Genomic DNA, 12,871 nt, shown 5'->3' on the forward strand with positions numbered 1-12,871 from the left:
ATTTTAAAACCAGTGTAATTACCATGTCTTTTTTTAATGTTTTACATTTGTTAGGTGCAGTTCACTTGTACTTAATTCCATGTGTGCTCCATTTTAAGTAGTTTGTTTTCTTTTCATTTTCCCATATGTTTAATGTTTCTGTATGTTCATGTTTTTGGAACGTGAGAGGCACTCAGACAACACAGTGGAAAGCAGACTGGTAACCACTAAACCTAAAATAAATAAATAAACAATGTAAGAGAACTGTATGTCAAACTTTATTCATAATATACAAAAGAGAAGTCATAGAATACGCCAGTAGAAGAATTGCTTGTGCTTCTGTGGTTGACATGCTTGACAAATTTGAGGGTTTCCTTGTCTCTGTAGACCAGAGCGAGGGAATTATCTTCAGGATAGATGGTCAGCAGCTTTAAATGAGAAGAAAAACACAATATGATACTCAGCTAAGTATGGATGGCAGATTTATCTAAAAATGTGCTTAATATACAAATTCACAACACTCACCTCCTCATCCTCTTCATTCGCAACATAACAACTGAAGCCTCCAAACTCAGACTGCCAGCCTAAAATGAAAAAAAATAATTGCCAGCCTAAAATGAAAAAAATTGTAATTTCTATCCATCCTCTTCCTGTCCCTTACGACTGGGCAAATTGACAGCTCCCATTCCTCAACATTAAATAATGAAACAAAATACATCCTACTTACCATAGATGCTGATAATCAAATGTGTCAATATGTGTAGATTGGTACAGATGTGATTTGGTAATCAAACTTGCGTTTGCGCTGACCAACCAATCAGAAGACAAAAAACAACAGAAGACATAAAATTATATTGTTGGACCACGAGCTATAATAATCGAATTTATGTGTAAATGTGGGTTAGTGAGTGATTGTGATCGTGATACATGTGTCTGATATTCCACCATTTCACTAATTTCACTCAAAAGGTCATTTGTTGTTCCTTTTGTATTGACTGACCAGCGCAGCTGAAAGGTAAAATGAGGTCGAGTGCGTATTCCGCTCGTGCTGCCTCTCCATCGTGCAGTAAAGTGTAGCTGCTGTGGGACCATCGTCGCAGTTCACCACAACACGTGGGTGTACTCGGCTCTAGGAAGAGGAATACAAAAACATTCACCGGGAAGACAAAAAAAGAGAGCAAAAGAAATCCCACAAACCTGACTCTATGCTTGTTTCATTTGAGGACCCTGTTGCTTTGTCGTCCTTTTCACAGCTTTCCTTCTTCCCTTTGTCTTTATTTCCACCACCATCATCACCATCGTCATCATCAGCGGGAAAGAGGTAGTGCAAACGGAGGCCCGTGAAGTTGGACAGAAGCAGGAAGAATGCTTCTGAATGAAGCAGCTCCCAACAAGCACTCACACACTCAGGTAGAGTGTCCAGACGGGCTGATTCATAGCATCTAGATCGTAAATGCAACAGTGATCGCCATGATACATCGTGGTTCACCTTTCAGCGGCAAACACCCCTCTCCCCACACCATTACGGCACAGATCTGTATCCGATCATATTGATTAGTAATTACATTAGAGACGATAGCCTGAATTTAGAGTTGGGCGCCTTCAATGTAGTACCACAGTCAACAACATGCCAGGCATTACTGAGGCCTACTACTCCGTGTGTGTTGAAGTAGCAGTTGTTTGAATATGACAATGCAAATCAGCCCATCGATACCATTTCCCATTATGTTTAAACGAGGGGACATTCATTGTTATATAGTTTGGCTGACCAGACGATATTATCTCACTCTCTTTTGTTCTGTGCCAGTTTTTCCTTTCATGTTGCAAAAATGGGTATATTTCAATGAAAGCCTAGCAAAACAACATTTTAGATGATAAAGGAAAAAATATTCAACCACAGGTGCGTAAAATGGTCATCAAAATTCAGAAAATTGTTCCTGTGTTCATTGTGAACTGGACTACAAAGCATACTTTTCAAAGGAGGTGTACCAGTGTAATCTAAGAACCTTCCCTACCTCTTATTGGCCGGACCTTTCTGAGCCCACTGGATCTGAGCCAACTGTAAGGCTTCACACACTTGGCTGAATTTCTCCTCCTGATGACACAATCATGCACACAATCGGGAGAAGGAACCAAAATGAATCCTCCGAAGCACACTTCTGAGGGGTTGCTTTCCTTTTTAGCTTTAATTCAAATAGAATTACTCGCCATTATTAGGATTATGAGAGACCGTTTGGGAAATTGGTTTAAGGCAAAAATAAAGAGTGCTTTACCCTGAGAAAATCTTTCAGCTGTATTTCTGAGCTTTTTTCAAACTCTTCCTGAATCTGTTCCTGGTAGGAAATATCCAAGTAGAGTGGATTGATCCACTCCAGCAGCAACGTCTCCTGAAATGGACGCACAGACACTAAATCAGCACGTAGATCAACTCACCTGGTCATGCATGTTTCGACTCACGTCTCTGGGTAAGTGTTCGTTCCGTGGTACGAAAGGCTCGATGTGGCGAGGAGGACGCTGCAGAGACGGTCCGTGAAACCATCCGCTTAAAGACAGACGACACTTGTCCTGTGACAACACCTCGGAGACCTGGGTAAGCACAAAAGATGTCAATTTGTTGACTCCTTGGTAGGACAGACGACGCGTATAACTCTTACTTGGTGAAAGGAGACTGGAGACACTTCGAAAAGTACGAGTGTATTCCAAGAAGGCACCAGAGACTTGACAACACTTTGTGGTTGGAAATGCCCTGAAGACATTTTTTTTAAACAAAAGATATCGGGTCACATCACTGAGGTGAGAAGTAACAAGTTACAATATTATTTTTGTTTTTGCAGTTCACCCAAAAAAGAACAACCTTACAAAGAAATAAGGCCTTGAACGAGGAGATGATAATTATTTGTTGTACACTCATGGGTACCGGTACACTCCTAAACGGTTATATACACGTGCTCGCAGCCTTGCTCTGAATGTCATCAAGGACTTCAGCAGATTTGCTAAACTACTTTGGAAAATCAACTTCTGGGGGGAAAAAACAGCAAGGATTTAATAAGCCGTACATTCTCTCCTCCCTACTTGGTCAAAATAGGCTTGTTATTTCTTAAAACTTTGCAGAACATGACAGAACCAAAACAGAAAAGAAAAAAAACAAAGGCAGGTAAAGTCTGCTGTCATGTTTACACAGGATTTGGATCAGAATCAGAATGGCTTTATTGTCACAACAAAATTAGGAGTGCTTTGCTACCAAGTGCATGAAAAACAGGAAACAATAAAACAATAAGATACTGTGCCAAATACAAACAGAGCAATGAGAGACACGCTGAAATTGTATTTTACTTAAAATACATGCTAGTGACAGAAGAGTGCAACAATTCCTGCTAAATACAGCCTATAAATCCTCAACTTAATAGTGTGCTGCATGCTGCTATTTTAAGTGGATACTTAAAGTTGTGAGACACTGAGGAAGATAAAAATGTCTCTAAATCTGGATGTGCGAGTTCTGGCAGACCTGTATCGCCTTACTGAGGGAAGTAGCTGAAAGTTTCCATGACCTGGATGTAAGGGGTCTTTAATTGTACTTATAAGCTCTGCTGAATGTCACGTTATGAGGCGATGTTGTGCAGTGAGGTCATAGAGCAGTCGATGATCTTTTCTGCCGAGCGAATTACTCACGCCTGCGAAAGACGTCGGGTTACAGTATGTCACAGAAAGAATTATTCCTCTACAAACGCCATCATTTTGGAAATTTGTACTGTAATGCCTTACCTGTATGGGGTTTTTTTCTTCAGCCCAACATCTTTCTTTTGGTCTACAGTTAAACGACTGTACTTTTTTAAAAACTGTGGGCTTCTTTAGTGAGTGAATTGATGATATAATGGGCAAGGTTTTTCTTCTGAAAGGAACAAATTTCCATTTGAAAGAGTCTGAAGGTCAGGTGCCGTCAACCAATACAGCGTCAAATAACTGCAGGTATGCTGTACAGTTAAGTGTCCTTAGTTTGTTCAGCATCCAATTCTTGAGATTTTTCCTGTTCGCTTTGGCCTTCTCTCTGTTCAGTGCCATTCAAACACTCTCACGAGCGATCACATGATATACAAAACCGCATCAAGTGGCTTACTTGTTGGCCACCAAAAATATTCTGCAGATTTAACAGCAACTCAAAATGTTGCACTCAGATCCGCATTCATTTCCTGTCTCTTCCTGTCAGGCCGCGTCAGGGTACATTTCCTTTTCTGGGTTATGTGAATTGTAATTTATTGTGGCTTTTGTTCATTTATTTTCTGAAGTGCAAATTTTTGGGAGCTTTTGTTAGTTTTGTGAAATGTACCTTTGTTTTGTCATTTGTTTTCGTGAATGTAAATTTCCTTTGGCTTTTATGCATTAAAAAAAGTTTTTTCTTTGTTTTCTGGGAGGGACATTTGTATCATCTTTTCTTTTTTGTGTTCCTAAATGTAAATTTGTTTTGGCTTTTGTTCCTTTACTTTTCTGGAATATACATTTGTTTTGTGTCAGTTTGTTATTTTATTTTCCACCGTATGCCGCCGCTTGCCAAAATAAGACAAAAACTCACCATCTGTTGTGTAAAGATCGAGGGAACCTCCATCACTGCTCAGCCACGAAGGGACAAGATAAAGAATGAAGGCAACACGCCTCCCCTCCAGTTCATCATCATGACACAAAAGAATATCTACAAACAGTTAGGAAAGACATACACATCAAATCAATGACACAAAGAGTAAAAATATTGTTAATTCTGGTTAAATGCTCACCTGTGTATTCATATTTGGCACAAGAAATATCCACAGTGGGCTCCAGTTTCACATCTAAAACCTCTTCAAGCCATAGCCGGAACTGACTAAACAGCGCTGATCTGGAATTTGACCCAAAAAAAACATTTCAAATAACAATGGATACACCCCTACTCACATGCCCAAAAGGTCACATTAATGGTGGAAATTTTTCTGAGATGATTTTTAATAGTCTTGTTTTTTCACATCACATAAACCAAGCATTTAAACAAGGCTGCATCAACTTTTTTTTATCCCATGTGTCTATTTTCATACACACTTGCTCTGTACATGAGAATGTCAAACAAGCAGATGATGGGTGTAAAATTTGAGCTGCTGAAGGTCTCAACATCGAGGCAAATTCATTCACTGTTCCAGCCTGCCATGACATTTTGTTGCAGTATAAATAAATAATGACCTCAAGCGGAAGCCTTCATTTTGCATTTCATCATGGTTTGGATTCACCAGGGCGGATGGCATGGGGAGTTGTATTTCATAAACACATATTTACATCAAGTTATACATTGCTTATCTTGTTTCTCATGGCTGGTATGGACATCAGATGTGAGAAAAGCTAACCATTCTCCTGCATTAAACGCAATTTGGTGTTTGATCAATTAGGCTTGAATAAATACAGTTTGGACACAGTAATGTACTGTAAAATATTATTGCCAATTTTGGGATTTATAATATAAAAAAAAAAATAAATGCCCCATTATTCTATCTGGGTATCAAATGTAATCTCTGGCTCCCTCCGGTGGCACTAATGAACCGTGCAACGTCTCCAATGAAGTTTTTCTGATGTTCACCTACTGTACTTGACAGTTCAAACTCAGGTAGGGCTGTCGCGACTGTCCAACAATTTTGGAAAGTGAGGAGGAAAACAGAATGTAGGCTTGTCAGTCGGTGTCCTTAAGGTGTTACCGGCTATGATCACAAATACGCCATGAAAAACTCACCTCATGCCTGCTATGTGTGGTTTGGTTTGCTTTCTCAAGTCATCTGACTGCAGGTGGAAAAAAATAAACAAATGCACACACATCAGATCCACCTGCTGGAAAAGTCATGGACAGATCAGTTTGAGGCTCACCTGTTTAAACTTGTAGAGATCATTGGACTTTGCCTGAAAGTTGAGCATGAGCAGTTCTGTCCGCAGATTCTCCAAGAAATTCTCACTACTGATGAAGTTTTTGATGACGCAGTGAGGGAAGGGATCGCAGTCCAATTCCAAATCACCTGCAACATTTTTAAAGACAGTGGATTTTTAAATTGTCTGTTGAAAATGTCATTAATATTCAACGTTGAAATATCACACACACATGTAGGACGTCATTTCGTCTGACTGCAGGTGGAGTAGGAGCCAGGTCAGCGTGTGAAGATACTTTAAGGTAAACATGGATGACAACACTTGACTGACATGCAATTGGATGCTAAAATGTCAATAATGACAAGCTGTTACTCAGAAACTAGTCGGGTATTATTTGGAACTTATGCTATGTTCACAAAAAGGTTGTTTTTCTTCCTGGATAACATTTGATTAAAATAAAACACATTTTCCTCACAACTGCAAACATAGGGCATTATATCTTGTATCCGTGATATAGATAGATTCATAGATAGATATAAAACGTATGAGTTAGAATTCACGTGTAAGTAACTCGGTCTTGGGAAGAGAATCTTTGTAAATTTACAATTGATAAATCAGGAAATGTCTGCATGATTTCAACGTGACTAAATAATATCATGGAAAGAAATGAAAGCAGCCATGGATAGATGAAATCCATGTAAACAGGAGACAAACATTGACGAACACCTAGATGAAATATCTTAAATTCTCCATCCATCCATCCCCCCCAAAATGCAGTGCGGCTGTTTTTTAAAAAAATAAATACATGTATAGCAATTGTCAAACTACGTGAATGTTCTTTGCTGTCAGTGTTAGCATTGCTACAATCAGCGAGCTAACTAGAAGCTAAGTCATTTGTGTCTAGGTCTGTGTTGACTTTACGGACCATGGGTGTAGTGAGACTTAAGGCTCCAAGCCTCCTTCACCGCCCTCTTCACGTTCTCGTCTCTAACGACTCGACAAAGTTCTGCTGTTTCTTCGCAGTTATTTACTTTCCTTTTCTTCTTGTTCGACTGCATACAGTCGCCCTGTTGTCTTTTAGACGCCATGGTAGAGTTTGGCTCCTGACTAATTGAATACAACACATTAAAATGTCCCCATTACCGTGACGCCACGGAAGCAGTCATCCAGTCGCATTAATATGACGCCATCAGTTCCGCTCCGACGTTACTGTATAAAGCGCCTATTTTTGAAATATTGTCCCACGTCACCCATCTCATAGGCTGGTGATTTTACTAAAGCCGTAATTCAATTCAATGTTTGTTGGATTGAATTCTTTTTAAAGACAGTATTTTTTTTTTTTTAAATACAGTGTTAAACTAAATCATCGCCAAATCCAAATGATATCATGTCATTTCTGCATGGTTATGGAATTTGCTTTCAATCATTTTAATAAAATACAGAGATAAAAACGACATACAGGTTGAATCCTACAACTCCGGACAATCTAGGAAACTTATAAAGGTTAGATTCAAACAGAGTCCTACGGACACATTGTATTGCCCCAAGTATGAAACGTGAGCATGGCACATTCGCCCACTGACCTCTGCGAGGCTACCGCTCCATACACTTTCACAGAGCATCACCTCAAACTGCCAAGTTTGCAAAGCATATCGTATTCTGCCACATTATTTTGATGATCTCAAGTAGGACCACCAATATGCAATGTTTAAAATCACCATCCAAGTGGGAGCAAATAACCAATTGCTCCTGCACACTTCATAAAAAAACCCACATGTATACACACTAATAAATGTCGTTTTTTATTAAAAAAGAAAAAATACGGTAGTTTAAAATAACAGTAAATAAAGTAATTGTTGGTTTAATCAAGCCTTTTCCGAGAAGGTTTAAAAGCTGAACATAATGCAATATAAATGTACTGTACCTTCTACAAAAAAGAGAAAACAAAACAATACTTCAATGAGATTAAAAGAAAAAAAGATTGTTTTTTTTGACAAAAAGTGTAGCTAAACATCCCCATGGACTCTCAATATATTCAAAACAGGAAACGTTTCTCTCATGTGAAAGTGGAGCCCAAGGTGAGAAGTATAATTTCTCTGCTTTCTCCACATGATCTTCAAGTTTCACTTTGACTGGGCTGCACTCACAGAGACAGCCAAATTGTTTTCACTTAGTTGTAGATGAAATTGAACCTGTGAAAGAAAAAAAGGGAAAAAAAACCTTAAGACTAATTTCAAGAATTATTCAGACAACTTTCCAACTCTCACTCCCATCAGTCATGCATGGTTACATGAAACAAACAGCCCACTAAAGCTACAGATTGAGAGGATATGGAATATATTCCTTCATTCATTCATTCATCTTCCTAACCGCTTGATCCTCACTAGGGTCGCGGGGGGTGCTGGAGCCTATCCCAGCTGTCTCCGGGCAGTAGGCGGGAGACACCCTGAATTGGTTGCCAGCCAATCGCAGGGCACACAGAGACGAACAACCATTCGCACTCACACTCACACCTAGGGACAATTTAGTGTGTTCAATCAGCCTGCCATGCATATTTTTGGAATGTGGGAGGAAACCGGAGCACCCGGAGAAAACCCACGCAGGCCCGGGGAGAACATGCAAACTCCACACAGGGAGGCCGGAGCTGGAATCGAACCCGGTACCTCTGCACTGTGAAGCCGACGTGCTAACCACTGGACTACCGGGCCGCCTTATATTCCTTCAGTGACGTGTAATATAATTACTGGCTCGATTTGGATTGTCAGTAGACAATAAAAAGTACATTACCTGCTCAGGAGCTGCGGTAGACTGGAAATGATGGGTCCATAACCAGGGGCGTTGTCATACAGCTCAAACAACGGGGCTGCCACCAGTTTATAATTTTTGGGGACAGCAAACAGTGCTGTAAACACAACGAACCACACACATCTCACACACAGTCCGTTTGTCATTTATTCAGCTTCGAATGTCGATGATATATACCAACCTTTTTCCTGTAGTTGAACCAGGAAAAGTTTCTTATGCTCCTTAGGTTTGGTAATGTGAGCTGGAATGTAGGGATACTGCAAGACACAGAAATATAGAGAGTAAAGATGCAACTCATTTGCTTGAAAAAGAAACAATGCTACGAGAAGAAAAAACATCACATTTTGCATATGGTAGCTACTTAGTGTCACTGTGACAAAGAAAAATCTTGTGACGATTCCAGTTGGCATGAAGGACAAACCTGTGGAGGCTCAAAGTTGGGACGCCACCAGTTGCCAATACAATCATCAATCACCCAGTCCTGCTTCACACCATCCTGCCGTCCGAGAATCTAAGATGCAAACAAATGACAATATACACAATTACTGACTAGAGAAAAGTTCAATAAGAGAGACCTTCACCATCTCAACTCAAATGTGGAAAATACGGTATATGTCAGGCTGGATGATAAATTATCAGTGTGTAGATTTTTTCAGATTAAAGAAAATTTTTTGAGTGACGATACTACTATTGATGCATCCCTAGTTATTGCTTTTACTCGGTAGAGTCCAAATGTACACCGTAGGCCAACTTTATATAATTTATACAGTCTACCGCATATTCTGCGGAACCCTACCTCAGTCATTAGGCGTTTCAGACCTTCTACTTCATCTTCCCCAGGACTCAACTCTCCACCAGGCCTAAAGGAGAGAAACAAAGCATCAGACATGGACTCAAAAAGACACATCTGATGGTTCCAGATAACATGAAATCCTCACAGTTTGAAGAAAGTTGTGCCAAGTTGCAGGAGTAAGACGTGCGGCAGCCTATGCTCGTGGACAATAAGTACACCTTCCACTGTCCTCCTCATTCCCATCTTGTCAAATTCCTCGCGCATCCGCTGGAACCTAGCCGCCACTGAGCTGTCCTTCTCATACAAAGGCTCCTTGGTCCCAAATGTATAGTTGGTGAGAGGGTACCTGGAGACATATACGTGTTCCATCATCAGTATCCAGCATTTTGTCTTTACAAATGTAGTAGTGTTCCATTTTATGCCGGTGTGCCCTTCCTGAAACATCTCTCCTATTTATCCAGGCTTAGGAACGACACTGGATGTCTCTATTGCCTAGGAACCAAAGTTACTATATGCAAGAAATAAACCATGTCAGCAAGAACTACTTTCATTCGACAAAATTACGAGGTTCTCATTTGCACTTCTGTAAAACTCAATTTATTCAGATAAACTCCATTTATTAATAAGCTACAAGTATCTGATTTATTAAACTTTGGAGCTCCACTTGTAGTGGTTTAACTATTTGGATTACAAATAATCAAAAAAAAGGAAGACAAAATAATTAGAAATAAAGATTTGTGCACATCAAAATAATTATCAACATAAAATGTCAACATGTTTTCCAATAATTGAGTTAATTTTAAATAAAATTAGCCACTATTAAAAGACTTCAGCTTAATATATATATACCTAACAACAGCTGTCATTACTTTGCATTGATGCCATTAACTGCGTGTTTCCGCATTTAGTGAGACATTTTTGGGCTTGTTGTTGACTAAGGACCTTCTTCGTTTTTGGTGGCAGGAAGAAGTGGCTGCTATTCAGCTCTTTTTGCATGAATGATACTTAATCTCATATACTCCCATTGAGAACCGCTGACAATTCTTACATTACGCTATACAAGAGAGTACTACCGTAATCATGTACATTCCCATTAGTAGCAAGGCGTGGCTAAACTGGATCCTCATGAAATTAAAGGTTAGAAACACAGTTTGCAAAAACTTGAAGTTATTTGTGGATAAATAGATGAACTCACAAGTTGATGGTCCTCTCCAGGGTGAGAGGCTTAGCCGGGCCGGGCATGTATTTGCTTCCAAACTGAGCGCTACCACCGCGCGGCCAACCTGCGTTCGAGCGACTAGGAGGCGCAACCGACATATCTTACGTGTGCACGTAGAGATTTAACTACCCTGCGAATGCGATCAATCCAGAGACTTTTTTGGAATAGGCGCAATGCATAAAATAGCTATGTAAAAAATACAGAGGACTACAATGGACAGTACTCAATAACTAGCCCACCGTCGTTTCCGTCGACGCTCCACTTCCGGTTGAAACACGACGTTCTGTTCATAATGGCGCTGTCGCCAGCGACACCTGCTGGTTGGAGTGAATCGTCAAGTTGGTCAGATCACAATTTCCAACACGCTTGTCCAAGTTGATTTGATTTAACAATGACAGTCTCTATCAATTAATTATTGCGTCCTAACATTTAACTAAGTAATTCAAATATCAATTACCTACCAATCTTAAAAGTCCACAGTTCACAGTCTTTTGAAGGTACCTCCTGGCCTGCAGTAAATCCTCAACAATTCACCACTCCCACCACCACGTCCAGAGAAGGAAAAAACTTCTGGACAACCCATTTGGGGAAAATGACGAAACCCTGATTCTATTCTTTTGCAGTGGATGCCAACTTTTTTGGTCAACAACAATCACATGAAAGGACACATAAATGCCATTCACTGTGAGTTCAGTGTGCGGGAGTCCATTTTGTGATGTTGTTGCTGATGTCCACAATGACTCATGACAATTAAAAAAATAATAATACAGTACAGAAAAGCCCATCCATCCATTTTCTATGCTGCTATCCTTATTAGGGTCATTGGTGAGGTGGAGCCTATCCCAGTTGACAGTGGATACGAGGGAGCTACACCCCAGGCAATCATCTCAGGGCACATAAAGTACAGTACTCACCCTCATATTCACACCTAAGGACATATTATATTATATTATATTATATTATATTATATTATATTATATTATATTATATTATATTATATTATATTATATTATATTATATTATATATTATATTATATTATATTATATTATATTATATTATATTATATTATATTATATTATATTATTAAAATCACCTATATAATATAATATAATATAATATAATATAATATAATATAATATAATATAATATAATATAATATAATATAATATAATATAATATAATATAATATAATATAATATAATATAATATAATATAATATAATATGTCCTTAGGTGTGAATATATTATATTATATTAGGGCGGCCCGGTAGTCCAGTGGTTAGCACGTCGGCTTCACAGTGCAGAGGTTTGATTCCAGCTCCGGCCTCCCTGTGTGGAGTTTACATGTTCTCCCCGGGCCTGCGTGGGTTTTCTCCGGGTGCTCCGGTTTCCTCCCACATTCCAAAAACATGCGTGGCAGGCTGATTGAAGACTCTAAATTGTCCCTAGTTGTGAGCGTGAGCGTGGATGGTTGTTCGTCTCTGTGTGCCCTGTGATTGGCTGGCAACCGATTCAGGGTGTACCCCGCCTACTGCCCGAAGACAGCTGGGATAGGCTCCATCACCCCCCGCGACCCTAGTGAGGATCAAGCTGCCACGCATGTTTTTGGAATGTGGGAGGAAACCGGAGCACCCGGAGAAAACCCACGCAGGCCCGGGGAGAACATGCAAACTCCACACAGGGGGGCCGGAGCTGGAATTGAACCCGGTACCTCTGCACTGTGAAGCCGAAGTGCTAACCACTGGACTACCGGGCCGCCCTTATATTATATTATATTATATTATATTATATTATATTATATTATATTATATTATATTATATTATATTATATTATATTATATTATATTATATTATATTATATTATATTATATTATATTATATTATATTATATTATATTATATTATATTAAGTCAACATAACATGTAATGTTTTGGAATGTGGGAACATGCAGACTCCGTACAGGAAGGCTGACCCCATTTTCAAACCCATGACCGCAGAATTGTGGATGTGCTAACAACTTTTTACACCGTACCACCGCTAACTGAAGCAAGTGATGGTGTATGCTTATTCGATCTGTTCTATATACTCTGTAGTCAAAGTTTTGAGTCACATTGAACTTCATAAAAGAAGTCTCCACTGTGAGTGAGAGTTAATTATGACAGCGTTGTACAATGTACTACATCACGGTCAGATGCTTCATTGTA

The 12,871-nt window shown here is 39.4% G+C and overlaps 2 protein-coding genes across 4 annotated transcripts; both read right to left on the reverse strand.

Moving 5' to 3' along the window:
• Positions 1-235: 235 nt before the first annotated feature.
• On the reverse strand, positions 236-7,012 carry ogfod1 (2-oxoglutarate and iron-dependent oxygenase domain containing 1). Of its 3 annotated transcripts, XR_007962216.1 has the most exons (14): positions 6,776-6,987; positions 5,854-5,999; positions 5,723-5,769; positions 4,746-4,846; positions 4,547-4,663; positions 2,634-2,725; positions 2,437-2,565; positions 2,253-2,366; positions 1,995-2,074; positions 1,177-1,421; positions 980-1,108; positions 707-784; positions 505-563; positions 236-407 (listed from the first exon to the last, which is right to left on the reverse strand). XR_007962216.1 is itself a non-coding variant. In XM_052064189.1 (13 exons), exons 2-13 carry the CDS (start codon positions 5,899-5,901, stop codon positions 258-260), a joined length of 1,311 nt encoding a protein of 436 aa, XP_051920149.1. In that variant the 5' UTR covers positions 5,902-5,999; positions 6,994-7,012; the 3' UTR covers positions 236-257. The 3 variants fall into 3 exon arrangements, 2 of the variants coding, with proteins under 2 accessions (XP_051920149.1, XP_051920147.1); XM_052064189.1 differs by lacking the exons at positions 707-784; positions 6,776-6,987 and adding an exon at positions 6,994-7,012; XM_052064187.1 differs by lacking the exon at positions 707-784.
• A 617-nt stretch (positions 7,013-7,629) lies between these two features.
• On the reverse strand, positions 7,630-10,935 carry nudt21 (nudix hydrolase 21). Its single transcript, XM_052064191.1, has 7 exons — positions 10,644-10,935; positions 9,594-9,794; positions 9,452-9,515; positions 9,077-9,166; positions 8,837-8,912; positions 8,638-8,752; positions 7,630-8,042 (listed from the first exon to the last, which is right to left on the reverse strand). The coding sequence occupies exons 1-7, from the start codon at positions 10,763-10,765 to the stop codon at positions 8,021-8,023; spliced, it is 690 nt and encodes a 229-aa protein (XP_051920151.1). The 5' UTR covers positions 10,766-10,935; the 3' UTR covers positions 7,630-8,020.
• Positions 10,936-12,871: the final 1,936 nt, after the last annotated feature.

This window comes from Hippocampus zosterae, chromosome 4, assembly GCF_025434085.1.
Source record: "Hippocampus zosterae strain Florida chromosome 4, ASM2543408v3, whole genome shotgun sequence".
Classification (NCBI taxonomy): Eukaryota; Metazoa; Chordata; class Actinopteri; order Syngnathiformes; family Syngnathidae; genus Hippocampus; species Hippocampus zosterae.